At 34.0% G+C, this 24,010-nt stretch overlaps 1 protein-coding gene across 1 annotated transcript in view; it reads right to left on the bottom strand.

The window, feature by feature from the left end:
- CNOT2 (CCR4-NOT transcription complex subunit 2) overlaps positions 1-24,010 on the bottom strand; it is a 121,382-nt gene that overhangs the window by 36,124 nt on the left and 61,248 nt on the right. The window contains 1 exon segment of the mRNA XM_047743357.1: positions 9,988-10,110. Coding sequence (XP_047599313.1) covers positions 9,988-10,110 — 123 coding nt within the window.

Below are 24,010 nucleotides of genomic sequence, written 5' to 3'. Positions count from 1 at the left end.
TACACAAAGTAGATACTTAAACTGAGTTAAATTAAAGCACATACATGCAAATACATGTTTAAGTACTCTTATATTAAGTAACCACCAAGACAATTTAACTAAAGACTTGGGCCATGTCATCAAAATTTTCATACCCAGTAGAAGAAAAGAATGAATTATGCACCCAATTATACTCTAAGGCACAATGTGGTAAATCATCTGAAGTATCACAAAAGGAAAATAATTCTAAACCAGGGTGAGGTAACTGAAATATTTTACAGAGCAGTAACATCTGATAAGGAATCTTCCAGGCTGAGAATATGCAGTGAGTATGATAAAAGTTAGTGACATGATTGAATACAAACAAAATAAGAAAAATTAGTGAGAGGAGATGAGGCATGCACCCCTATGCACATGTGGACATAACACAGAAGAATGGGAGAGAAAAAAGAGTATGCTGGGGCCAGATGTAAAGGGCAGATGACTACCAACTATGGCAATAAAAAGAAAAAAGCAGTATTAAGGAAAGAAGTGACCTGATCAGGCTGTGCTTTAGGGAGTTAATTCCAAAGCAAAACTGGATGGAAAGGGGAAGATACTAAACCAGAACAGCAGAGGTGGAACTACAAAAGAGGGGCCTTCTGGGGGTAGAAGCAACAGTATTTCAAGACCTGCTGAAATGGCTGAAGTTTAGGGAAAAGGAGGAGGGTAAGAATCACCAGACAGGGAACTCTCAGGGGCCACTTTGGTTTTCAGTGAAGAATTGTGCTGACATTGACCATTGGGAAAACAGAAGGAGAAATATTCAAACGAGAGGTTTTACAATACAAACTTCATGCTGTTTTCATGTCAAAATTCTAAGTCATTGTTTTAAAAAACAGTGGTTTTAACAAATGATAGAAATCACTCTTCTGAGGTAGGGCCAAGTAACACACTTTAAGTAACAAACTTTCTAAAGAAGCATCAAACCTTATAAATACTCCTTTTCAAATACAGAGGGTACACAATCTAAACAAACTGAAAGAATACACATTTAATGCTTGATCAAGTTCTTTTGTTAGATACAATCATCATTACTGTTAACCACGTAACTGGAAATATCTCAAGCACCTTAAAGACTCCTTTCCAAATTGCAAAAACAAGATCAAAGAAAATGTATAACATACAGTAAAGCTTTAGTTGGTGACAGAAGGCAAAAGGTTTATATAAAACACTTAAAATCATGATATTCTGTTATCATTGTTAAGTTACAAAGAAAGTAAAAGAGCAGGTTCCAAAAGAGACTAGCAAATGATTGTATGTTTTAGAATGATCCACAATGTGCACATTTTAGAATGGACCACTTAAATTTTTAATTTTCTCAGAAATTTATATTTACTGAATATGTAAGTCCAAAGAACAGACATTTTAGTCTACTTTCTCACAAAGGTTATATATCCACAAGGAGTTACAGGTGTGCCAAGATAACAACCCTCTCAGCACTAGGAAGCGAAGAGAAGGAGGCACAACATGAGGGTAGAGAGGGCATGGCTCCCTGGGCCAAGTACTGGTGACCAGGAGGAGCAGAGTGACCCATTTACCAGTGTGACATAATAACTACTATCATTTTCTCTATGTGTGAGAGTACATGAGAAGGTTAGTGAACAATACTTTATAGGCATATGAAAGTAGTTTGTTAAAAACTTCAGAGTTTATAGCCTTCAAAGCATCCATGTAAAATAAGCATTAATCACTTTTGCAAACAGATGTTAAAATGACTGCCTCAAAACATGTAAAAAATGCAAATATACAATTTATTAAACCAGTTCCAAATGGTATATATTTTTAAACACTGAAAGCATGCTTCATGAAATATGTCAGTGCTAAAAATATATTTAACACACAATGAAGGAATGTGAATGGGATATAAATGCTATTTGAGAGGGCAAAGAAAATGCACAAGAAATGTACCATGGCACAGCAATAACTACAGTGAACAGACAACAGAAAACTTACATATTTACATACTAAAAGTTAATATAAAGATTAATTTCTTAGAGAAATATCAAAGCCTTAGATCAAGAGACACATTACAGTAGGAATGCAATATAAGCTCAGTTTTGGAGTTAAAAAAAAAAAAAAATCTAGGTCTGAATCCTGGTTCTGATACTTACCTATGGGAGAGCCAGGCCTCTGTTTCTTTCCTGTAAGATGGAAATAATACTACCTACCAAATAGAGTTGGAGTGAAGATTAAATGAGATAAGCTATGGCACATAGTATGTGCTCACTATATGGTAGCAGCTGCACTAATTTTCCTCCCAAAGGAGGACTTCTTTTAACAGCAGTCAAAGGGTCATTCAACCTCTGGGGAATTTTGCATAGTACCCTACATTTATACTAATTTTTGTCTAAGAAACTAAAGAAAGAAGTTCATCATCACAAATTTCAGGTAAAATAAGCAGAGCTTGTGATCGTTCGTAGATGGGGGAAATGGCAGAAAAGAATTAAATGTTATATAATTAGTAGAACGCTGAAGCCACCAAGGATACTCTGTTCCCAGTCCAAAACCATCATTTCAATTACACTCTTCCTCAGTTCTCAAACACTCTATAAAATAAACTGCAGCCAGACAACAACAAAAACCAAGAAGCAACTAGAAGAAACAGTAATGTGATTCATGATTCATGAGGATTCCATGATGACCCAACAAAAAGCCCACTTACCCTTGGTTTACTATACAGAATGTTAAGAAAAATTAGTAAGTTAGAAACTATTTAAAAAAGTATTTCCACTGTTACTAGATACAATTCTGAAATCAAACCAAAAAAAGTTTAAAATATTTTTGTTTTATAAATATATATATATATATTTGAAAACTTAATAAGCAAATCTGGGTCCTGCCCTCAAAACATTAACAACACAAAGGTATCAATTATTCTGTGCTTTCCAATAGTGACCACTTCTCAATTATTCCTCCAATAAATGTACCTTCAATCCTAAAACAGATTTTGGAAACATTAACATCAGTCTAGTCAAGAAAGTATTTTCTCAATAACAAATTACTTCAAAATATAAGAAAGTTTGGTTAAATAAAAGTTCCCTGACCACAAAAGCAATTAAAAAATGAAGTAAGTTTTTAAATAACCTTTAAACAATTCATTGTATCATATTACTTAAAGGTGTGGTAATAACATAATTCTAAATTCTGTTGTTAATCCAGAACAAAAATAACAAAGTATGACTTTGACTATAACATATATACAAACAGGGAGAAAAAAAAAAAAAAAACCCCACAAAGGAAAAGAAGTTCTAAACTTAGGACAGAATCTGAAGAACATTTTAAAATTAAAAACAGTATGGTTTAAAAAATGAAACCACTCATCACAGTGACATATAACTGACACAAAAAGAAAGACTATAAGAAGACAATACATTAAAAAGAACAAAAGAAGAAAGGAGAAAAGAAGGGCAGGAACAGTCAGAAAAACAGTCAATAAGTCATAGGACCTTGTACCTTATGAATCAGATAAAAATAAATTATGGGTTTAACTCAGTATTTCAAATAATTCTGATTAAAACATTAAGTTTTAAAAAGAGCATTTTAAAAAAGTGTACTACAAGCTGAAATAGTCAATGTAATTAATTCCTATTGGGCATTTAACATTCAAATTCAAAGTATGACAATGAACATCTTTATATTATATTGTCTAAATTTTAGGTTAGAGCCCAATATATAGGAAGGCATATGGCTCAAGAAATGTTCACATTTTTAAAAGGCTTTCAGTACTCATTTCTATTATAGTTCCCCAGCAATTGCTTCAATGACCCCTCAGAGAGCTTCTATTCTTACATGAAAACAGCGCCTCCTGGGGCGCCTGGGTGGCTCAGTGGGTTAAAGCCTCTGCCTTCGGCTCAGGTCATGATCCCAGGATCCTGGGATCAAGCCCCGCATCGGGCTCTCTGCTCGGCAAGGAGCCTGCTTCCCTTCCTCTCTCTCTGCCTGCCTGTCTGCCTACTTGTGATCTCTGTCAAATAAAGAAATAAAATCTTTAAAAAAAAAAAAAAAAGGCGCCTTTCTAGTATAACAGAATCATTTTCTAACTATGAATTTTTAGTTATCATTGAGATGAAACATTTTGATTCTTTTTGTACATATATCACAATCTGACTGATCTTTTACGTATATTGTTTTTTATAAATAGGCTTTTGTCTTTAAAATACTGAGCTTGAAGATTTTGTGAATGTCAATGAATTTCAAAGGTTTTTAGAACATTCCCTTCAAATGATTTGACATTTAATTCCAGTTTCTTTAGAGTATAGTCTGATTTACTTACATTTAACTCTACTAGGTTATCACGGTCATAAAAATCTCCACACTTATATACATTCATTTTTTAAAGAAGATTTACTTATTTGACACAGAGAAAGCACAGCAGGTGGAGCGGCGGGCAGCGAGGGAGAGGAGAAAGCAGCAGGATCCCTGCCAAGCAGAGCGTCCAGTGCGGGACCCTGAGCCAAAGGCAGACGCTTAACCAACGGAGCGACCCAAGTGCCCCCATATTTTCTATTTTTAAAGGTGATTTTTGAGTTTTTTAGGGAAATATCATCTGCAAATAATCTTAACTATTGTATTTCAGTATCAACTCCCTTCCCTCCCTTTAAGACTCCCTATCTCCTGCACATTATTATATATAGGTTCTGAGAACATATCAGTAAACCAGACAGGCAAAGTCCTTGCCCTTGTTAAACTTAAATTGTAGTGGAGTAGAAAGGGTAATAAACAACTGATGAATACGTACTTTTAGGTGAAGAGGTGTTATGACTGTAAAAATGCAAGAAAGAATCTAGAAGGATACAGTGGAAGTGGTATTCATAGTATATATGAGGCTACTTAGGAAAAAAGAGGTTTCTTAGGGAAGGTATTTTAGCAGGTACATGGATATAATGAGAGAGAACCACATGAAGATCTGAAAAACAAACAGGAAAAATGTGCCAAGGTCTTCATGCAGAAAGGAATGTGAATGCAACGAACTGGAGAGTCAGCCAAGCATTGACTCCAAAATGCAGTTAAATACTAATCATGCCAATGACAATAATGGTGAAAAAAAGTATCCTTATTTTATAACAGATTTGCATTATAAAATATTGGTTATTAACTGGCCTGCAAGAAATCCTAGCAGTCATAACTGTTATAGGCTAACAAGTACAAAAGCTAGGTATGTGGGGCACCTCAGTGGCTCAGTGGGTTAAACCTCTGCCTTAGGCACAGGTCATGATCTCAGGGTCCTGGGATCAAGTCCCGCATAGGGCTCTCTGCTCAGTGGGGAGCCTGCTCCCTCCCCCATTTCCTGCCTCTCTGCCTACTTGTGATCTTTGTCAAATTAAAAAAAAAAAAAAAAAAAAAAAAAAAAAGCTAGGTATGCATTCAGAATGTTGCTATTTGTCAAAACAAGGAAGTGGTCTACTCTTACCAGTTTAATGAGTTTTTTTGAACGTAAGGAAAAGGTGTCACATTTTATGCCTTTACAGCATATATAAAAACAAGGGGAAAGTTTGTGCCTTTAAAATGATTACGCCTAAGAATCAAGTGAGTGCACAGACTCACAGGACTTTAAAGTGTTAGCAATTAAAATACAAATATATTTAAAACAACAACTCTAAGCTGCTTAAATTATATAATCCCCCCTAAGAGTTGTCTATTAACACCTTATATGAATGCTTGTAATTTTCTATAATGTCCCCCAAAAGAAAGTAATTATGAGAAAAAGGAAATCAAGTCTATATCTGCCTATGATTTATTTAATCTTGAAAAACATTTAAATAACATATTTGTAGTATTTATAAAACTAACTGTATACTTCAAATAGCAAATTCAGCATTCTATAGAAAGATACAAAGATATACAGTATCTCTTGATATAAAAGGCCTTGGAAAGGGAAGTAGTCCTGAATAACTATTTCATAATTTAATTAATAGAGTCACATAAAGAACAGCTTCCCAAATACTTTTACAACCATGCATATGACAGAGTTATATTTCATACTTTATGGATAAGGTAAATCAGGATTTTATTTGTAAGTGGCTTAAAGACTGAATCACTGGCCAGTTTTTCTTTATCATAAATTAGAATTTGAAATTATTTTCTCACTGTTCCCAGAGAGAAAAAAATTACAAAATTACCCCAGTCATTTATGCTTAAAAACTTTCTCTTCAATTGTTTTTATAATAAAATAATAAAATAATTGCTATCTGCAGATGATATATATAACTATGTTAAAAAACACAAAAGAATCAAATGGAATAATATTATTATTGTTCATATTAGTAGCAAAATTTACTTAATATTTACTATCTGGTCTTCTAAAAGTTTTGCATACAGTTATAACCAGACATGAGTCATATACTATTATTCCTATTTTATAAATGAAAAAACTGAAACACAGACTGAGTAACTTCCCCAAGGACAACTAGCTAGTACATCATGTGAATGAGATATAAAATCAAATAGCAGGCCCTGCAGAGCCCATGTTCCTGTTCCCATTCAACAAAAACTAGTTAAGAGTTTTGTTAGGTAGTTGGTTATAAAATAAACACACACACAAAGTATTCTCTATATCAATAAAAAACAAATCAGAAAAAAGTAACAAAAATAAAACCCTACTTATTAAAAAAGCATAAAGAACAGAAATAGGAGACCTAGACTTCTGAAAAAAAGGTAATCAGCAATATAAATGTTTATAAAGGATGTGAAAGACCTTACCTAAGATGCAAACAGTCTATAAAGCAACAGCAATTCAACTATGTTGTAGTTCTGCCATACAATCAGTATGAGAAACAGAACAAAAGAGTTGAGAAACAGGCCCAAGAATACATCAGACATTAAAATATATTAAGGGAGGATTTCAATTAGCCTTAAATGAATGCTCTAACTCAACGGTGAGCAAATTACTTCCTACAGGCCAAACCTAGCACACTGCTTGTATTTGTAGGTACATGTAGGTCTTTTTTTTTTTTTACTTTTTAAATGGTTATATAAATACCCACATAATATACTATTATCTTGTCCGTTATGGAAAAGTTTTCTAACCTGTGATCTAAATTATAACTGATGTTGGGACAATTAGATATTGGACATGCTCACCGAGAAAGTGGGGGAAAAATAGAGGGAAGAGAACTGGGCACCATTATATTCACACCTTAAACCAAAATAACTTTTTTTTTTTTTTTTTTTTGAGAGAAGAGAGAGACAGAGAGAGATTGTTGGTGGTGGAGGGGCAGAGGGAGGGAATCTTAAGCAGGTTCCACACCCAAAACATAGCCCCACACAGGGCTCAATTTCACAACCCTAAGATCATGACCTAAGCCAAAATCAAGAGTCAGATGCTTAACCGAATGAGCCACCCATGCACCCCAACCAAAATACTTTTCTAAGGCAGCTAAGTTATATCTGAAGAATGAGGCACAAAAATGCTAGAAGAAAGTAGATGGAAAAAGTCTAAGTATGATCTCAAAAACAGAAACCACAAATATAAAAAGACTGATGAGTCAAATTTAGTAAGAAGGATAAATATTTTTATATTAAAGAACCACTCACTAAACTGTAGGCAGAAAAACCTGGGAAAATATTTGTAACAAAGAACAAGAGACCATTAATTTATAGAAAACACTAACAAACAAGACTTACCATATCAAGAGAAAACAAAATGGCACAAAAAATAGGTAATCCACAAAGGAAGAAATACAAATGGCCAGTAACTACATACAAACATACATACAAACTACATACATACAAACTACATACAAAAGATACATTATTGAGTGTGCGTAAATTTAGCAACATCTTTATGTACTTTTTAAGGTGGAGGGGGGCAGAGGGAAAGGGAGAGAGAGACTCTCTAAGCAGGTTCCATGCCTAGCATGGAACCCCATGAAGGGCTCCTTCTCATGACCCCAAGATCATGATCTGAGCCAAAATTAAGGATGGATGCTTAACCCACTGACTATCCAGGGGCCCGTCTTAATGTATTTTAAAACGATAAGCCTTTTTTTGTATATTGCAAAGACTTAAAGGTAATAGCTGATGAAAGTAGAAACTGGTATAAACTTTCTAGTGGAAAATATGCAGACATGTCCCAGAGATTTACATAACATTTTAAAAATAAAAATATTTAAAGTATTAAGTTAAAATTTTAGCAGTAAATTATAAGGGTAATTTTTCTTCTCCCTTCTCATACATGTTTTCTAAAATTTGCAATACTGTCCCTATACTATTTTGTTACAAAAAAGCTATCAGCAGCATCAGAAAATTTTAAGTAGCTATTATATTATTATTCCCAGCTTAAAGAAGAAAAGGCTGAGGCTTGGAGTTTTTGCCAACAGGCCCAGCGAAGGTCCATACACATAAGGGTAAGGCTTTAGACCCTAAATTCTTAATCTCTATGTCTTACTACCTTCTTAATTTAAAAAGTTTAGTAAAGAAAATCATCCTGTGTTATTTTTGTGACAACTAAACAGAAATGATAACCAACATATATAAGTGTATTTAATCATTCTGATTAAAAACCTCTGATATAGAGTATTTCTACTCTCTAGAAGACAGACATCTCTGTCATTCTCTGTACATACTTCATTCCAGATTTCAGTTTGAACGCTTTGTATCTTCCTAATCAGAATAAGTACTTTTCATCAATAAGTAATATTCCACTACCATTTTTTCCATCAAACTTAACTTGTATTATACAATCACAGTAATACACGCATGGATTAGCTTTATAGTTTTTACAAGCAACATGACATTCTTTAACTACAATATCAACACGGGAACACATAAACATAGAAATTTCAGTAAAAACAAATTCAATTATAATTTACATCCAAGAACAAATAGCTATATGGTTAGTAAAGCAATAGAAAATTAATTAGATGACATTATTCAAGGAGCTATTAAACTGCACACTAATTATAAAATTGCCACATATTTTGAAAAGAGCCCTAATAACACAACTGATACATCACTGACAAAATGAAATAATTTTCAAATAAAAATAAAGGGGAGCAACAGCACAACAGAAGGAGAAAAAAATTCACCAAAATCCTAAATCTAAATTAAGCCAACCTGTGAATTCTAAGACATAGGAAGTGATTTACTAATGATCAACTTCAATGAAAAATGAGAGCATTTTTTACATATTTTAGAATTTTATAAATGCTTTAAACATAAGTAAGAATCTCAATAGCTTAATAACTAGAATAGATTGTTATAAAGGTAGGGAAATTAGGAATAGCAAGTTCATAAAAAGGGTTGAGAGGAGAAAAAAGGTGTGTGGATACAAAGTACAAAAATGTAACTGGTTTGACTACTACAGTATATTATGTATACTGTTTTTAAAAGGTTTACCAGAATTTGAAAATAACAATTTATTTAAAAATATTTTATCAATTTGCTAATTATGACTTGGCTGTGTTAAATCCTTTCATTCCAAATGGGATTACAGAACTACTAGCCTTCCAAGGCACTTAATCCACACCTCTATAATGTAACAGCTTCAATGTTCTGAATATAGTTCTTCAAAAATGTTTCTATAGTAGCATTCCTACAGCTGAACAGGAGATGCTCTTACTAACTAAAGTTTATGATTACAGCTTGAAGGTTCCATAGCAACGGTAAAGTTTCATTTAATTTTGCCATTATATCTTTAAATCTTGCAAATCTGCTTTCTACTCTATGTGCCTACTTAATATAAAAATAACAAGTTAAAAAAAACAACTGATGACCTAGATGTAATACCATGTTTACCTCTTGTCTTTTAGGGCTTCCAGTTTTACCATATCCCAACTTCAGAATCACAGGACATTTTATCTCCCATTAAAATGTAAGCTCATCATTTTTGTATCCCCAGGGCCTAGCACTGTGCCTAAAACATAGTCACTCAACCAAACATGGTATTCTGCAATTCATATACTGCTTTTCCAGAACCACAAAGAAACATTCATTGCTGAGTAAACACAATATAACTGATTAACTTACATCTTTTTCTGACCGATGTGGAAACATAGAAGACTGGCTGTAGTACATGTTTTCGTCATGGTAGTCACTGTCGACCCCCTCTACAAACTTCTTTCTTGAAGCACCAAACATGCTGTTTGTCACCTAAACAAAAATATTGCTTTTATCAAGAGTAATATTTCGGAAAATGTCAAGCTTTACGAAACTCCTATGTGGAAAACAGAAAATGAAGGAAACAATACTAAGATAAAGAAACAGACCAACTAAGAAAGGGCTAATGGGTCATGTGAAAAAGTCATAAATCTAACTAACTATAAGAATATAACATTAAATTTTTGCTTCCAGGCTCTAAAAGCAAGAGAAGAAACTTAATAAAGCCTATCATATGCAATAATTCCACTTATTTTAAAGAAATATATACCACTTATTCTTGAGAATTTGCAACCTCAAATAAAATTTTCCCACAGAAAATTCTAAAAATTAATTTTGGGTTTAATTATTCAAAATCTTCACACGTATCTTTGATATCACTATGTCTTTTGTAAATAATCTGTTTTTCAGAGCGTATCATCTTCACTGACAATCGAAGTTTATTGAGATACAGCACTTTTTGAGTCAACATATAATGGCAGACTAGAAACTTTATCTCAAGCCACAAGTACCCACTAGTAACAGTGATGTTTATCATCTTGATGTAAATTTATGATTTCTATTATGTAACCTGCTTATTACTCTTTTGCTTTTCAATCTTTCCCACATCTGACACTAATAATTTTGAGCCCACACCAATGCAAATAATTACTAAATCTATACTAATTTTTTTTTAAGGCAATACTAGAAAATGGTCTTAATGCTTCTTTTATTTAGGCAATCTCTTCACCCAATGTGAGGCTCAAACTCACGACCCTGAGATCAAAAATGCATGTTCTACTAATTCAGCCAGGGAGGCAGCCCACGCTAATTTTCTTCCTTAGGATGACCTCTTAATAAAGTTTCCAAAACTATCAACTGACTATGTTATTTATGGGCAATGTGTCTCCCAACAATGGCACTTTGTAGTCCAAAGTAAAGTGAAATGTCATGATGGAAGACATCTGTAAAGACTTGAATACATGGTGACTATATCTTTGCACAAAAATTTGGGGGAAAAACATCAAATTTGACATCTGACTTATACACTCATTGTGAATAAGGGTATTTTCTTCAATTATCACTAAGAAATAAACAATTCCTTTTATTTCTCATTTCAAAATAAGACAGTGTAGTTACTACTGTTTATCGGTAGACATGGTGAACTGATAAGCTACAGTCTTTAATGACCAAATTTGACATGCAAGTTTGTTGAAAGCATCAGGCTATTTAATAACTGCTGTTATATCTTAAGGTCCCTATTAAGTTCTTAAGAACAAATATTTAACCTTTCATCCTTTTGAGGTCTGAGAGAAAGTTTTTAAGTTAAATATCAGCAATGGTCTGATGACAGCTTAGACACTGTTTTGCTGTACGCTTTGGGGCTATTAATCTCATTAGGTCTGAAATAAAGAAAGTTATTTTTAAAGGGTTTATTATTTTGTTAGAATATACTTAATCTTTTTTAGTAGTAGACTCCCTGGTAAATCTCATAAAAATTCTTCTGTAATTCTGAATGTAATTTCAGAGAGTAGAATCCTATATGCCTATCCACCAAACCCATAAGTATCCCTTAACAGGAAAAAGAAGTGTTTTTTTAGGGAGTTTTATTGCAGAAAAGTAACAGTGAAAAAAAGCACCTTAGTCTACAAATTAAGACTCTTCACAGATGAGATTTTAAAAGTTTATTTTGAAAAAGTTAAGGATACATTTAATTCTCTTTAAAGGACCATTATTACTGAATTCTAAGAAAGGATAAACATGGGGAAATGGCATGTTACCTAGAAAATTCAGTAAAATTTCAAGAGAATCTCATGGTTACCTCTCTTCAAATCATACACACATAAATCAACTTAATGCATACAAAGCAAACTCTTCGTTTGACAATTCTGGTATAACATTTATCATCAAAACCAATTATTGACTCCTAGAATTCCAAAACTGAAATTAAGTATATTGAATAAAAAATTTCATGCTAATATTGTATAAGAGGCTTCACTGTTTGAAAGTAAAACTAAACATAAGTAATGTCTCAAAGGAAGGCAGAAATGTTTGTTCATTAATACAAGATTTTCCTACACTCACTGCTCTGTGTATGTCTGTGAGAGAGTGAGAGAGAGAGAGAACGAGAGGGAGGGAGGAAAGGAGGGAGGGGAGAGAAGGAGAAAACACAAATATTCAGAATTTCATTTTTGTTTTGTGCACTTCAACACAGAAATTACATATCAGCGAAAATACTAATTATTCTTATGTGACTTCAGCAAAAAAAAAAAAAAAAAAAAGTTAAAAGTGTTAATATTCTATGCTCCAAATGCAACACAAGTCCAGGAATGGGTTCTAAGATGAAACAAAGAATTATCTGATCCAGGGCAAAAAAGGAATAAAAAGGAAAACAGGAAAAAAGAAAAGGAAAGGAAGGAAAGAGAAAAGGAAAGGACAGAACATAGGAAGTTTCTTACAAAAGCTAGTTTATTCCATTTTTAAGGGCCTGTGCTTTATTTCACACAGAATGATGCAATAGGGTAAGAAAAGCATTTTAGACTAGCCATGAAAGATGAAACTATGAAGATAACAATCAGGCAGAGAAGTAAGGGAACCAACTAGGCAAAGACCCGTGGGAAGAGCATTCGACAGACAGGCAACATCAAGATCCTTAGTGCTGTGACTCAAGCAGTAGGAACTTAAGAGAGAATGGGAGAAACTGAAGTCAGAGATACTGGTGGTCCCAAACCATGTTGTGCCTTGCAGGCCCTAAGGAACTTTGGATTTTATTCTATGTGAGCTAGAAGTCAAAAGGGCTTGGGGATAGTTTCAGGAGCATAATTTGGCAGCTATCTTATTTTTTAACCATTGCAGTTATTCTATAACTAATGGACAAAAGAGGAAGCAAGAGTGAAGGGAAAAGCAGGTGGTGAGAAAGGACAGTCGCTGAGACTACAGTGGTAGTGGCAGAAGTGGTGAGACATGGTTAGAAAAGGATCTATTTTGAGAAAGACCTCACACTAATGGATGGATGAATGGATGATACCAAAGGGTAAGGCCTTCACATTATCTCCTAGAAGAGAGTAAGTAGGAATCAAAGGAATCTAGAAATCAATTTTTATCAATGTCTAAGAGGATATATCAACAGTATATTGAAATTACTGGTAATATCAAATATAGTGAAGTCAATTTGGTAAACGAAAATTTAAAAAATTTTCAAATAAAATCATACTACATTTTATATTATATATACCATAGAATCTTTGGTATATGTAATTTGTCAGCTTTTTTCAAGCAAACACAGCAAGGGCTTACATCTATTTTGTTAACTGACACCTCCTCTCTTGACTTTTATACCTGATGTTATAACAATGGAGAAGTAAAAAGTGAGATTTTACCAAGAAAGAATATGATATGACATATGTATACACAAAAGCAGATTCTTAAGCTTTTTTTGAACACAGATCTAAAACATTTAATAAAGACATTTTATCTTTCCTTTGATTCTACAAACTCTAATCAGAAAGCATATACACAGGTTAGCTTACATTAATCCTTTCTATCAGTCTAAACCCCCCAAATGCCACCCCTCAATCCCACAAAAGACTTGGTCTCAAAATGTAGTAGTAGAGAGAGGGGGATTAAAGTGATAGGCAGAATGGAAGCACCAAGTTGGATGGATTTTCCAATATACTTCTTCATAATTTAATTTGGACTAGCAATGAATTCCTAAGGTACAGTACTTCAAGCTCAAATGCAGTAAATCAGAATAATCACCAAAAAAGAATTTGCAAAACCCCAAATTTATGATGATCTAAATGAGTAACTTCAAAGATTAGTAAAGAGGCTCCAGGTGGGACGGATGACAATTAAAGAACAGAAGGAATGAAAAGCAAAGCCTGGAGCTTTATAAAAAGTCAGGGAAACAAAAGTAGGACACTTTATAAATGAAAACTTGAAAATATATGTGTTATATGTGTATATACATATACAGAAAAAAAACACATAGGGAAGGGTAAAAAATAGACTCATATCATATCCAAGGCAGGATGATATTTAATCTTACACATTATTTCCTTCAGCAAGGCCTCTAGAGAGGAACTTACTCTGAAATCATTTATTGTCTATACTGCTGGCAAATGCTGGCCCAGGCATGGAATCCTATTCCCAGGGACAGAAACACATCCATGGCAGAGTGGTCCTTTTCCTGATAGCAAACAAATGTAGGTTGGTTTCAAAATCTATCTCCAGGTGTAACTCAAGGTTCTAGCAGCAAATTTTAAAGTACCCCTAAACATTCTACCTGAGAAGTACAATTAATAAACTAAATCAGTTAATATTTAAAACTGATTTTCCAAGTTACTTTCTCTTGCTTTGTTCTGTACATCCAAGTTCTATCCTTTCTTCAAAATGGCTTTCACATCTGTTTTTGCCATTCTTCCTACCATCATCTTAGTTTAATATCTGAACTAGTTTGTTTTAGTCTCCTGACTGGTCTGCTTTCACATTTCAATGAACACGCTAAGGAAATACTATATGAATTATGCCAAAAATTGTGATAATGTGGGGCACGTCAGCTCAACCAGTTAAGCATCTGCCTTCAACTCAGGTCGTGGTCCCAGGGTCCTGGGATGGAGCCCCATGTTGGGCGGTGGCGGGGGGAGGGTAGTGGGGTGAGGGTAGTGTGTCCTGCTCAGTGGGGAGCCTGCTTCTCCCTCTCCCCCTGCATCCCCCCATGCTCTTTCTCTTTCTCAAATAAATAAAATCTTTAAAAAAAAATATGATAGTGAATACAAAAGCTGAATAAGTAACAGTTCCAAGTCTTGAACAATGTCACAGTCTAGCTGAGAAACGTATCTGCAAATAAACAATTACAATATGAAAATCTGCACAGGTACTTTAGGAACACAAATAAGGGAATATCTGTGTCTGAGGGAAATTGACTATAAGATGGTATTATAAAAAAACTAATGTCTGAACAAAGACTTGATTAAAAAAGATTTAAAAAATTTTAAAGTTGAAGTACGTGGGGTGGGAGATGGAAGCAAACTTGTGGAATAAGTGACAGCATGCACAAGTTCTTAGAAGTGAGAAAAAGCCCAAGTAACAAGACTAGGAAGTCTAGAAGAATGGTGATAGGTGATAAGGAAAAGTAGGCCTAGACTTCAATGCCAGATTAAGAGGGAAACAGTATAGGCAGGAAAAGCAGGTACAAAAACCTAGGTGATGAACTAAGTTAGACTTCCTTGACTAACTAGTTATTATGGTGCCATGCTAATAACCGCTACACTGACTCACTCTCTTGTTCTCATCTCTTGTTAATTTCTCCTACCTAGAGGATACAGACGAAGATTTCTGAGATCATGACCTTAATGTGACTGTTTGGCAGTAAATATCTCAAAAATCCCAAACAAAACTTATGCCTCAGCTTAATTTGAGTTATTCAGAGTTACTCCTATTCATGTTAATCTCTGCAAAATGCCATCTGTACCTTCTATGATCTTCAACAATTAAACCTCAAGCTGACTAGACTGACTTTAAATATTTATCAACATTATCCATCTTTCCTAGCACAATCATCTCCAATATCCTTCAAACAGATCTTTATTTATTAACCCAATTCTTATTCCCTTCAAATCGACTCTACCACATTAGCCAAAGTGAGTTTTTAAAGTAAAAATTTAATTGCTGTAGTGCTACTGACTGAAATGCCTCAACACCTTCCTATAATAATATTAAGGCTTACGAGGTCCTGTGTAAATTCTCTGACCTTAACTCTCTCCACAGGTCCCCTGTCACCACTAAACTGCTGCCACACCAACACAAGATCTTTCCCACCTCAGGGCTTTTGTACATGCTGATACCTCTATTTAGAATGTCCTTTCTCCCATTTGAAACTTTCCCACTAAGTTAGGGCTCCTGATTCACAGTCACTGAAAATGCTTTACCAAAACTACAATCATACAATGACAAAAAATAACTTTCATTGACCACTTACTATGTGCCAGGCAATATACCCTAAATTCTTCAAAATGTATTGATTTAGGTAATCCTCAAGTATTTATTTGTGTAGTCCTCATTTTCAGATGAGAAATGGGGAAGTTGGATAACACGCCTAAGGTCATATATCTGATGTGCCCAAGGTTCCATTATCTGATAAGTGACAGAGATGGATATGAATCCAGGCAATCTGCTACAACTCCCCCTTTGTAACTACTACAGTACACTCTCACACATTCAACTAATATTTTAATGTGTATATTCTCCCCAAACTGTAAGCTTCACAAGGCAAAAAGGAGTAAGGGTAAAAAAGGGAAGGGTGCTTATTTTGCAGTGAACAACAAATATAGAGGATGTTACAATCAAATTTTGTGCAAGTCAAAACAATCTCTTTAGCAGGAAAATGAAAATGAACTGACTAGAGGTACAGGAAACAAAAGCCACTCACTACCAAACTGACTGTACCTATTTTAGAGAAAGTTCCATTTATTAAGATAAAATAATGCTTAAAAGAATACTATTACAACGATTAAAAAGTAATTAGTTTCCATATTCCAAATCAACTAATATTTTTAAGTACTTTCTAAATACAGTGAACAAAATTTAATCCTTCAAGGAATTAGGATTATAAAATCTCTAAGTTTCCTTATAAACCACTAAAATAGACATTATAGCTTTGAATGTGTAGAATACATCTATTAGAGTTCAAATAAGAACAAATTCCTACTGGCAACAACTTCTTGTGGATTCTCTTCTCTAATGCAGCCAGGGGTTTTACTGTTAACACACTGATTCATGTGCCCCACCATAAAATCCACTTTTTCACAACTTTAAAGTATGAAGACTTTTTCTAGCAACAGAATTTGCTCCTACCTTGTATTATAAAGGATAAAATGTGCCAAAATAAGTCATATGGTGCCCTAGACGGGAAGTGAACAGACTGTTCCTTTCTTACAGTTTCCCTAATGGAGATTTTTACTAACTCACTCTGATAGCTGAATAAAGAATGTGACTTCTTCCTTGCCTTTCCCTCCCAATTCCACATTCACTATCAGCAAACACTTCACATACACACAAGTTCTCTGCTGTCTACAAAGTAAGCAGAAACTAATAAAAATCAGTCAATTACCATTAATATTTACCAGCTTCATCAAGATGCAATCAACCAACATTTGAAACCAATCATGCAAAGCCATAATATCTGAAGATAATCTGGTATTTTTATTACTACCCATTACAGAGAAAAGTGGCAGGTCAAATCTCACTGAGATACTGCTCAAACTCTGTGAAACCAGAACATTCGTTTATCAAATATTATAGATGACAGCCTAGAAGTATTTATAACCCAAGGAATTTTTGTTTTAGAAGTATTTTTTGGTAACGGGATTCTAAGCTACCAAACCCATTTCACAACTACCATAAATAATCCTTATTTTACTTCATTCCTGCAAAACAATAAAAAAAAAAAAAAAAAGAAATGGGCCTAAGTAAAGGAGGAAAGGATACATACACTGGAAAAAAAAATATCTAGCTTCTCAAAAAACAAAGAACTCAGTATCTGAATATCTTTAGAAAAAGAACAAAAGATGTTTCTCTTCTCATCTAAAAAACATATTTCTTATGAAGTCCCACCAGTTCAGAATACTGTGGCTTGATATTTATCATATGGCAAATACATAATGAAGTTTATGAATCTGCTTATGGGGGATCTAAGAAAAGTGAAGGTTTATATAAAATTTTAGAGGTAGAATTTCTAAATTCATCAACTTGAACCAAGAGCATATAAATAAAAACAATTCACTTCACTTCACTTCACTTCAAACGCAGAATGCCCAATAAACAAATAATGAAAGCATTAATGAATACTGAAAAGGCAGTTAACAGGTAGAAGCACAGAAGCACATGTCTCTGGATTCAGCAAAAAACTAGGGGCTTATACGAACATATCCATAATCATTATTTTGCCAGGTAAATATTCTGGCACAGAGTTCTTTCCAGGGATTACAGAGATATTTTATAAGAGGTCTCATTCAACAACAAGACGACCAGGGTAGCACATATTCAAGAAAAAAATGGAGAGGGCAAGCAAAGAAGAAAAAAATAACACATCACTCTTCGTAATTCAAAAACCATCTACTAAAATCTGTTGTCTGAAGCTGCTTAACTCAGATATTCCCCCAAACCATGCACACCATCTCTTAAAATGCACCCCAAAATCAACAAATTCTCTAAAAAGTGTTACTAAGAGTCTATAAATGCCCCTATCAGTTTGACTTTGATCTAGGGAGAATATGTTCTGTATGCCTCAACTTGAAGAAACAGATTTTGTGATTTTCCAGAATCTTAACATTACCTGTATCCATATGCCTTATACAGATTCAAAATTGAACCACCAACATGTAAGCTTTAAAAAATACATTATCCTAAAACAAAACTCTAATAACTCAAAATGTGCTAATCCACAGAAGAAAATACACAATTATATACCAACTAAAGAACGAATTATAATTGGTATGCCTTATGGGCACTAAGTTATTAGAGTTGAGAAATCACATAATAGTTCATAAAAATTTAAAAAACAGATCTTCATCCTTAAATATTAGAATACAAATCTATCATGTACAAGTAAAAGGACATACAACAACAGAAGATCTGCATGTTTAGGATACAAAACAAATCCTGTAAGCATAAGGGAAACTCTTAAATGAGAATGAATATAGTATCTTAAACCAATCTTAAACCTTAAGAGAAAGGATCAGTCTAGTAAGGAGGAAGGGAGAAAGGGAAATCCAGAAGAAACTGGATGTAGGGTCTGCTTTGTCAAGGGACTATGTATTTCTACAAGGCTCTTAGTAAATTTAAAACAAAAACAACAAAACAAAAGCAATTCTAGAATTTAAGGGAAGAACAAGGGAGGTAAATTGCTGAGGATTCTCTATTTTTAGGACCTAAAGTGCCAGTCAGTGTTCCAATCTCTTTGAGTGTGACACACTTTCTCTGAAGAAATGTTAGCAATCATAGGCCGTATTAAGTCTCCTTTCCCTGGATATAATTTTGAATGTCTTGTTATGTGCAAAAGAATGTAGAAATTATTTGAATAAGAATTATACAGGATCAGTCTGGGAGAATGAAAGAAACAATTTTGAAGACTTTCTGAGAAGCAAGAGCCTAAAAGAACAGTATTAATTAGTAGGCAAAGTAGTACAGACCTAGGGCTACACTGCTACAAAATTATTTCAAATAACTATATATTAAGACGGAAAAATCTGTAATGTTAGATCATGACTTCCAGTAAAATCCAGACAAAGAGAAAAATGCCTGGAGTGTTAGAATTTCACACACACACACACACACACAAACTCTGGTGACCTTATTCATCTAACAAATCTTTGCTGAACTTCTGCAGCAGACATAATGCCTTCACTGCTCCTGCACTCATTTTTGTTAATCTCAAAACCCCAAGATGGTAGAAATGTTCCAGTCTTCCTGTCTAGACCTCACAGAAAAAGACACCTGAAGTTTCTATTCCTGCAGATTTTAAAAATACAGCCATTTGCCTAAAATCTTGAGAAACAGAAGAACAGCATGTCTAAAGCTAGTGGAAGGAAACTAAAATTTGCCCCATTCTGAGACCAAGTTACATGTAGCAAAATTTTAAGTCCATGAATTTACACCTTCCCCAACATTTTTTCTTAGCTTCTTTTCTGAAAACAAATTTTCTGGTCCTGCCACACACTGTGGAAAAACATGAAGTTGGTTAAAAAAAAAAAAAAAAAAATCTAATAACCTTCCTTTGTATTATCATATTAATGGCTTATTCAGTTTAAGGGTTTCTGTTTCACATCTAATAAAAAAGTAAAATTATTTCTTAGGACACTAGACTCTTATATTTAATAATTTATGATAGTTATATGAGAAAAATAATTTACAAAAACATTGTATTTTTAAGCTAACAAAATGACTCACTGGTAAATGGCCCAACATCCACCCTCAAAATACTGATGACAGTACCATTTCCCCCCCACCCACATACTTACCTGTGCAACTTCTTTCAACATTTGCTACTCTGGGGATTGGAAAGCTCAGAGCTGGAGGCTGAAGTGAAGAAGGAAAGGTTGGAGGGTGAGCCATGACACCAGCCCCACACTAGGAGCTCCCCTGAGATACTACAGCAGGGTTGACACCATAGCTCTGAAGTTCAAACTCCAGCAAACGATAAGAAAGGAGTCCAACCAGAACATGATAAACGATGGGATTCTTCTGCTCTTTGAAAAATAAGGAAATCATGCTATAAAGATCTGAACATCCAGTTTCAACATTATGACTCCCTGTTCACATCTTCATTATTCCCAACCCCAGAATCATCTCTCAGACTGATTGAAAGCATGAATCAAAAAAAGGACGGGGGCAAAGTTTTCTATAAACTTGAACAGTTTTTCAGAAAATGAAAGGATAGGGCTTACCTGGCGATCATGAAACCATCTAAGACAGTATGTTAAAATACTTTGCCTATCCACTCCTTGTATACTTTTTCTTGTTCTCCTAAGCACTCGACATTAAATCTTAGACTCTCATATATATTAACACCATCAACCAGCAGAATGACAGCTAAACTACATAGATGTATTTAAATTCTTAAAAGTGGACCAGTGAACTTTTTGAAAACCAGGGATACCTTCTGCTGTAAGTATATTCCTTGGGAGGAAATGACCGAGATCATTCCATCCTAAAACAGCAGAGTACACATTCTTTTCAAGAGCACATGGAACATTCTCCAGAATAGATTACATACATTAGGCCACAAAACAAGTCTCAATAAATTTAAAAAAATAGAATTTCTTAAACATGTTCCATTCTGATAAAAACAAATAAGGACCCCCTCAATTAAAATAACTTGAAACAAACTAAATGATAAAGAGAAAAATGTAAAGACCTTTAAAGAAATCAACCTAAACCCAGGACTTAAGTATGATTTATTCACTTTTATAAAAATGTGAATCTTTGTTGTATAATATAAGTGAATTACTGATTCAGAGAAAACCAGATCCTATTATGAACACTAGGGCTAATAAAAATAGATGCTTAAGTTATTTAAAGATAACATCTATTCAATAACAAATATTACTGAAGGTAGCAAATACTCTGAAATTGTAAACTAAATATAGAGGAGTATCAGAAAAATTATGTTATATGAAGCAGTTAAAAATGCAAAGTATTCCTTTAGCAAGGGAACACAGGACCTTTAAAATATTTCTAAACATCTTGCCATATAAATTAATTCAATAAACATTCAGTAGGCATCTACTATGTGTTAGATAATCACTTTTCTACTCTTACATACTTTATCCACTTGATGCTCAGAAATAAAAGAACATTACAGATCAAAGGGAACAGAGGTGAAAACACAAAAGCATTAATTCATTTACCCTTATCTTAAATCTCCTACCATTTCCCTTTCTCTGTCTTCCTGCCACACTACTTTCCCACTTCTATCCCAGGCCTTTGTACTTCTTTCCTCCAGAAATGTTATTCCCCTAGATATGTATCTGAGCTTCTTAACCCACCCAACTTCTGTTACTTAGTCATCTCAGTGAGGACTACCCTTCTTTCCTATTGAAAATTATGCTACCCTTTTCCCCAACTCCTTAGACACTTTCTATCTCCTTTTTCAATTGTTTCTCCACAATATTATCAACATATAATTTATAGTATATTTTATTTATTCTATTTAGTTAATTTTATTCATTTCTATGCTCTAACATATCAGCTCCATAAAAACAGAAAATTGTGTCTCTTTGTCTCCTTAGGACCTGGAACACTCACTGCCTTACACAGCAGGCCCATTACATGAATGTGTACTCATTTTACTGCCATTATTTGAGTGATACTTGACACGAACTGACCAATGAATTGCTTACAGCACAGGGTAAAAATTTTATGACACAACAGTTATTTTTAAAACTAATGGAATTATGTTGAAAGTTAATGTTAAACTTTACATTTCTGAAACATATGAATAAAATTGTTTTATGCCTTTTCTGACAACCACTGACAACAGACAACCACTTCCAAAATATCTAGAAGACTGCCAGAAACCTTCAGTGGTTAGAATGCTGTGAGAAGTAGCAGATAAGAACTGGGATATTAAAAAATGTTTTTTCCATTTCCCTAATTTTTTTTTTCAAGTTAGACTGCCTTTTTCTAAAAAAGCTGTTTTGAGAGCATTTCAGACTTATGGTTTAATACGAGGAGACAAGACATGTCTCTTTTGTATCACAAAATCCCACTAGCAGAATTATACTACTTAGAGCCACTGGGTTGCACTGTAGTCCATGGGAATACGTACTCCTTGGGAGTTAGCCAAAACAGTGCACTGCCTGAATAGTCTAATACAGTGAGCCTGCTACAACTAAGCACGAGTAAGTACAGTTCAAAGCACTGTGTAGGTGTATATATGTGTATACATGCATGTGTACATGTTACACAGGTACATATATACATACGCACATATATATAAAACCTCACTTAATCACAACAAAACCTCTGTAAGATGATTACTTCTACCTCAAATTGAGGCATGGAAGAGTAGGGTCTACAGGCTCCAGATAGATCAAAGATGTTTTCCTATCACAGTTATCATGGAGAATACCCAGCCCTTGTGCCTCCAATAAGATACCAGAAAAAATCCAAGTGGACAGGCTCTAAATCTTGGTACTTAGCCAAAGTGCAGGTAAAGGGTGAGGCATGGACCTGAAAACTGAAGGATGAAGACATGTACTTTTAACTGTAAGTTCAATCCTCCTCTTTCTTTCCTTAACATGCTTACAGAATGCTACCACTGAAAAATATTAAGAACCACTTCTCTGTCCTCTCCTTGAAACTATGTATTTTCTGTGAAAAACTGAAATTGCTCAAGAGAAATGAACTTCACACACTATCAAAAGGAGGTACTTAGCCAACAGAAAGACTAATTTAATTATATGGTAATAAGCTCTGTCCCCAAACACTGTCACTATGTTTTAAAAACTTATTTGGAAATTATTTTAGACTTGAAAAATAGTACCAAGTTCCCATATGCTCCACTTTCCCCTAGTGGCAACATTTTATATCACCATAGTACAAGTACCAAAACTAAGAAATTAGCTGTTAACTAAACAACTTTATACAGATTTCATCAGTTTTTCCATGAATGTCTTTTTTATTTTTTTTATTCTAGGATCCACATTACTTTTAGTTTTATGTTTCCTCAGTCTTCTCCAACCTGGAACTTTACCCGTTTTTCCTTGCCTTTCACAACATGATGTCATTAGTTATACTGATGCAACTATACCATAGTGTCCTGCCATGTGAGTGGGTCTTATGTTTTCTCATGACTAGAGAGAGGTTATGCACTTTGAAAGCCACTTCACTACAGAGGTAATATGTCCTTCTCAAGTGCATTCTACATGATGGACATATCCAGGAGTGCATATCATCATAGTATGTTTTATTACAGGTGATATTAACCTTGATCTTCATTAAGCTGGTACATCCACCAGTTTTTCCACTATGAACTCCTACTTTCCCATTAAAACAATTAATGCTTTGAAATATGTTCTTTGAGAGCATGCACATGTTTGTTTGACCTTAAAGTTTTGCCTACTATTATGGCAGTCATCCATGGATACTGCTTGCAGCATCGATTACTATGATGCTCTAAGGATGATTTGCTATTTTCATCCTTCTATACTGTATTTGTTAACTGAAATGCTTCTACAAGGAAACCAGTCATTTTTTAAAGATCTCACTTTTAAATATGGAGAGTGTCAAAGACTTTAACTAACAAAGACTCCAAAGTAATATAGGTAGAAACTGAAGTATAGTATCTCAAAATTGTTACTCTAACAATCATTCTTTCAGGTTTATTACATTGCCTTTACCCCACTAGAGAAAA

This window comes from Lutra lutra, chromosome 8 (assembly GCF_902655055.1).
Source record: "Lutra lutra chromosome 8, mLutLut1.2, whole genome shotgun sequence".
Lineage (NCBI taxonomy): Eukaryota > Metazoa > Chordata > Mammalia > Carnivora > Mustelidae > Lutra > Lutra lutra.
The sequence above is the reverse complement of the archived record's forward strand: the minus strand, read 5'-3'. Positions and strand labels throughout refer to the sequence as shown.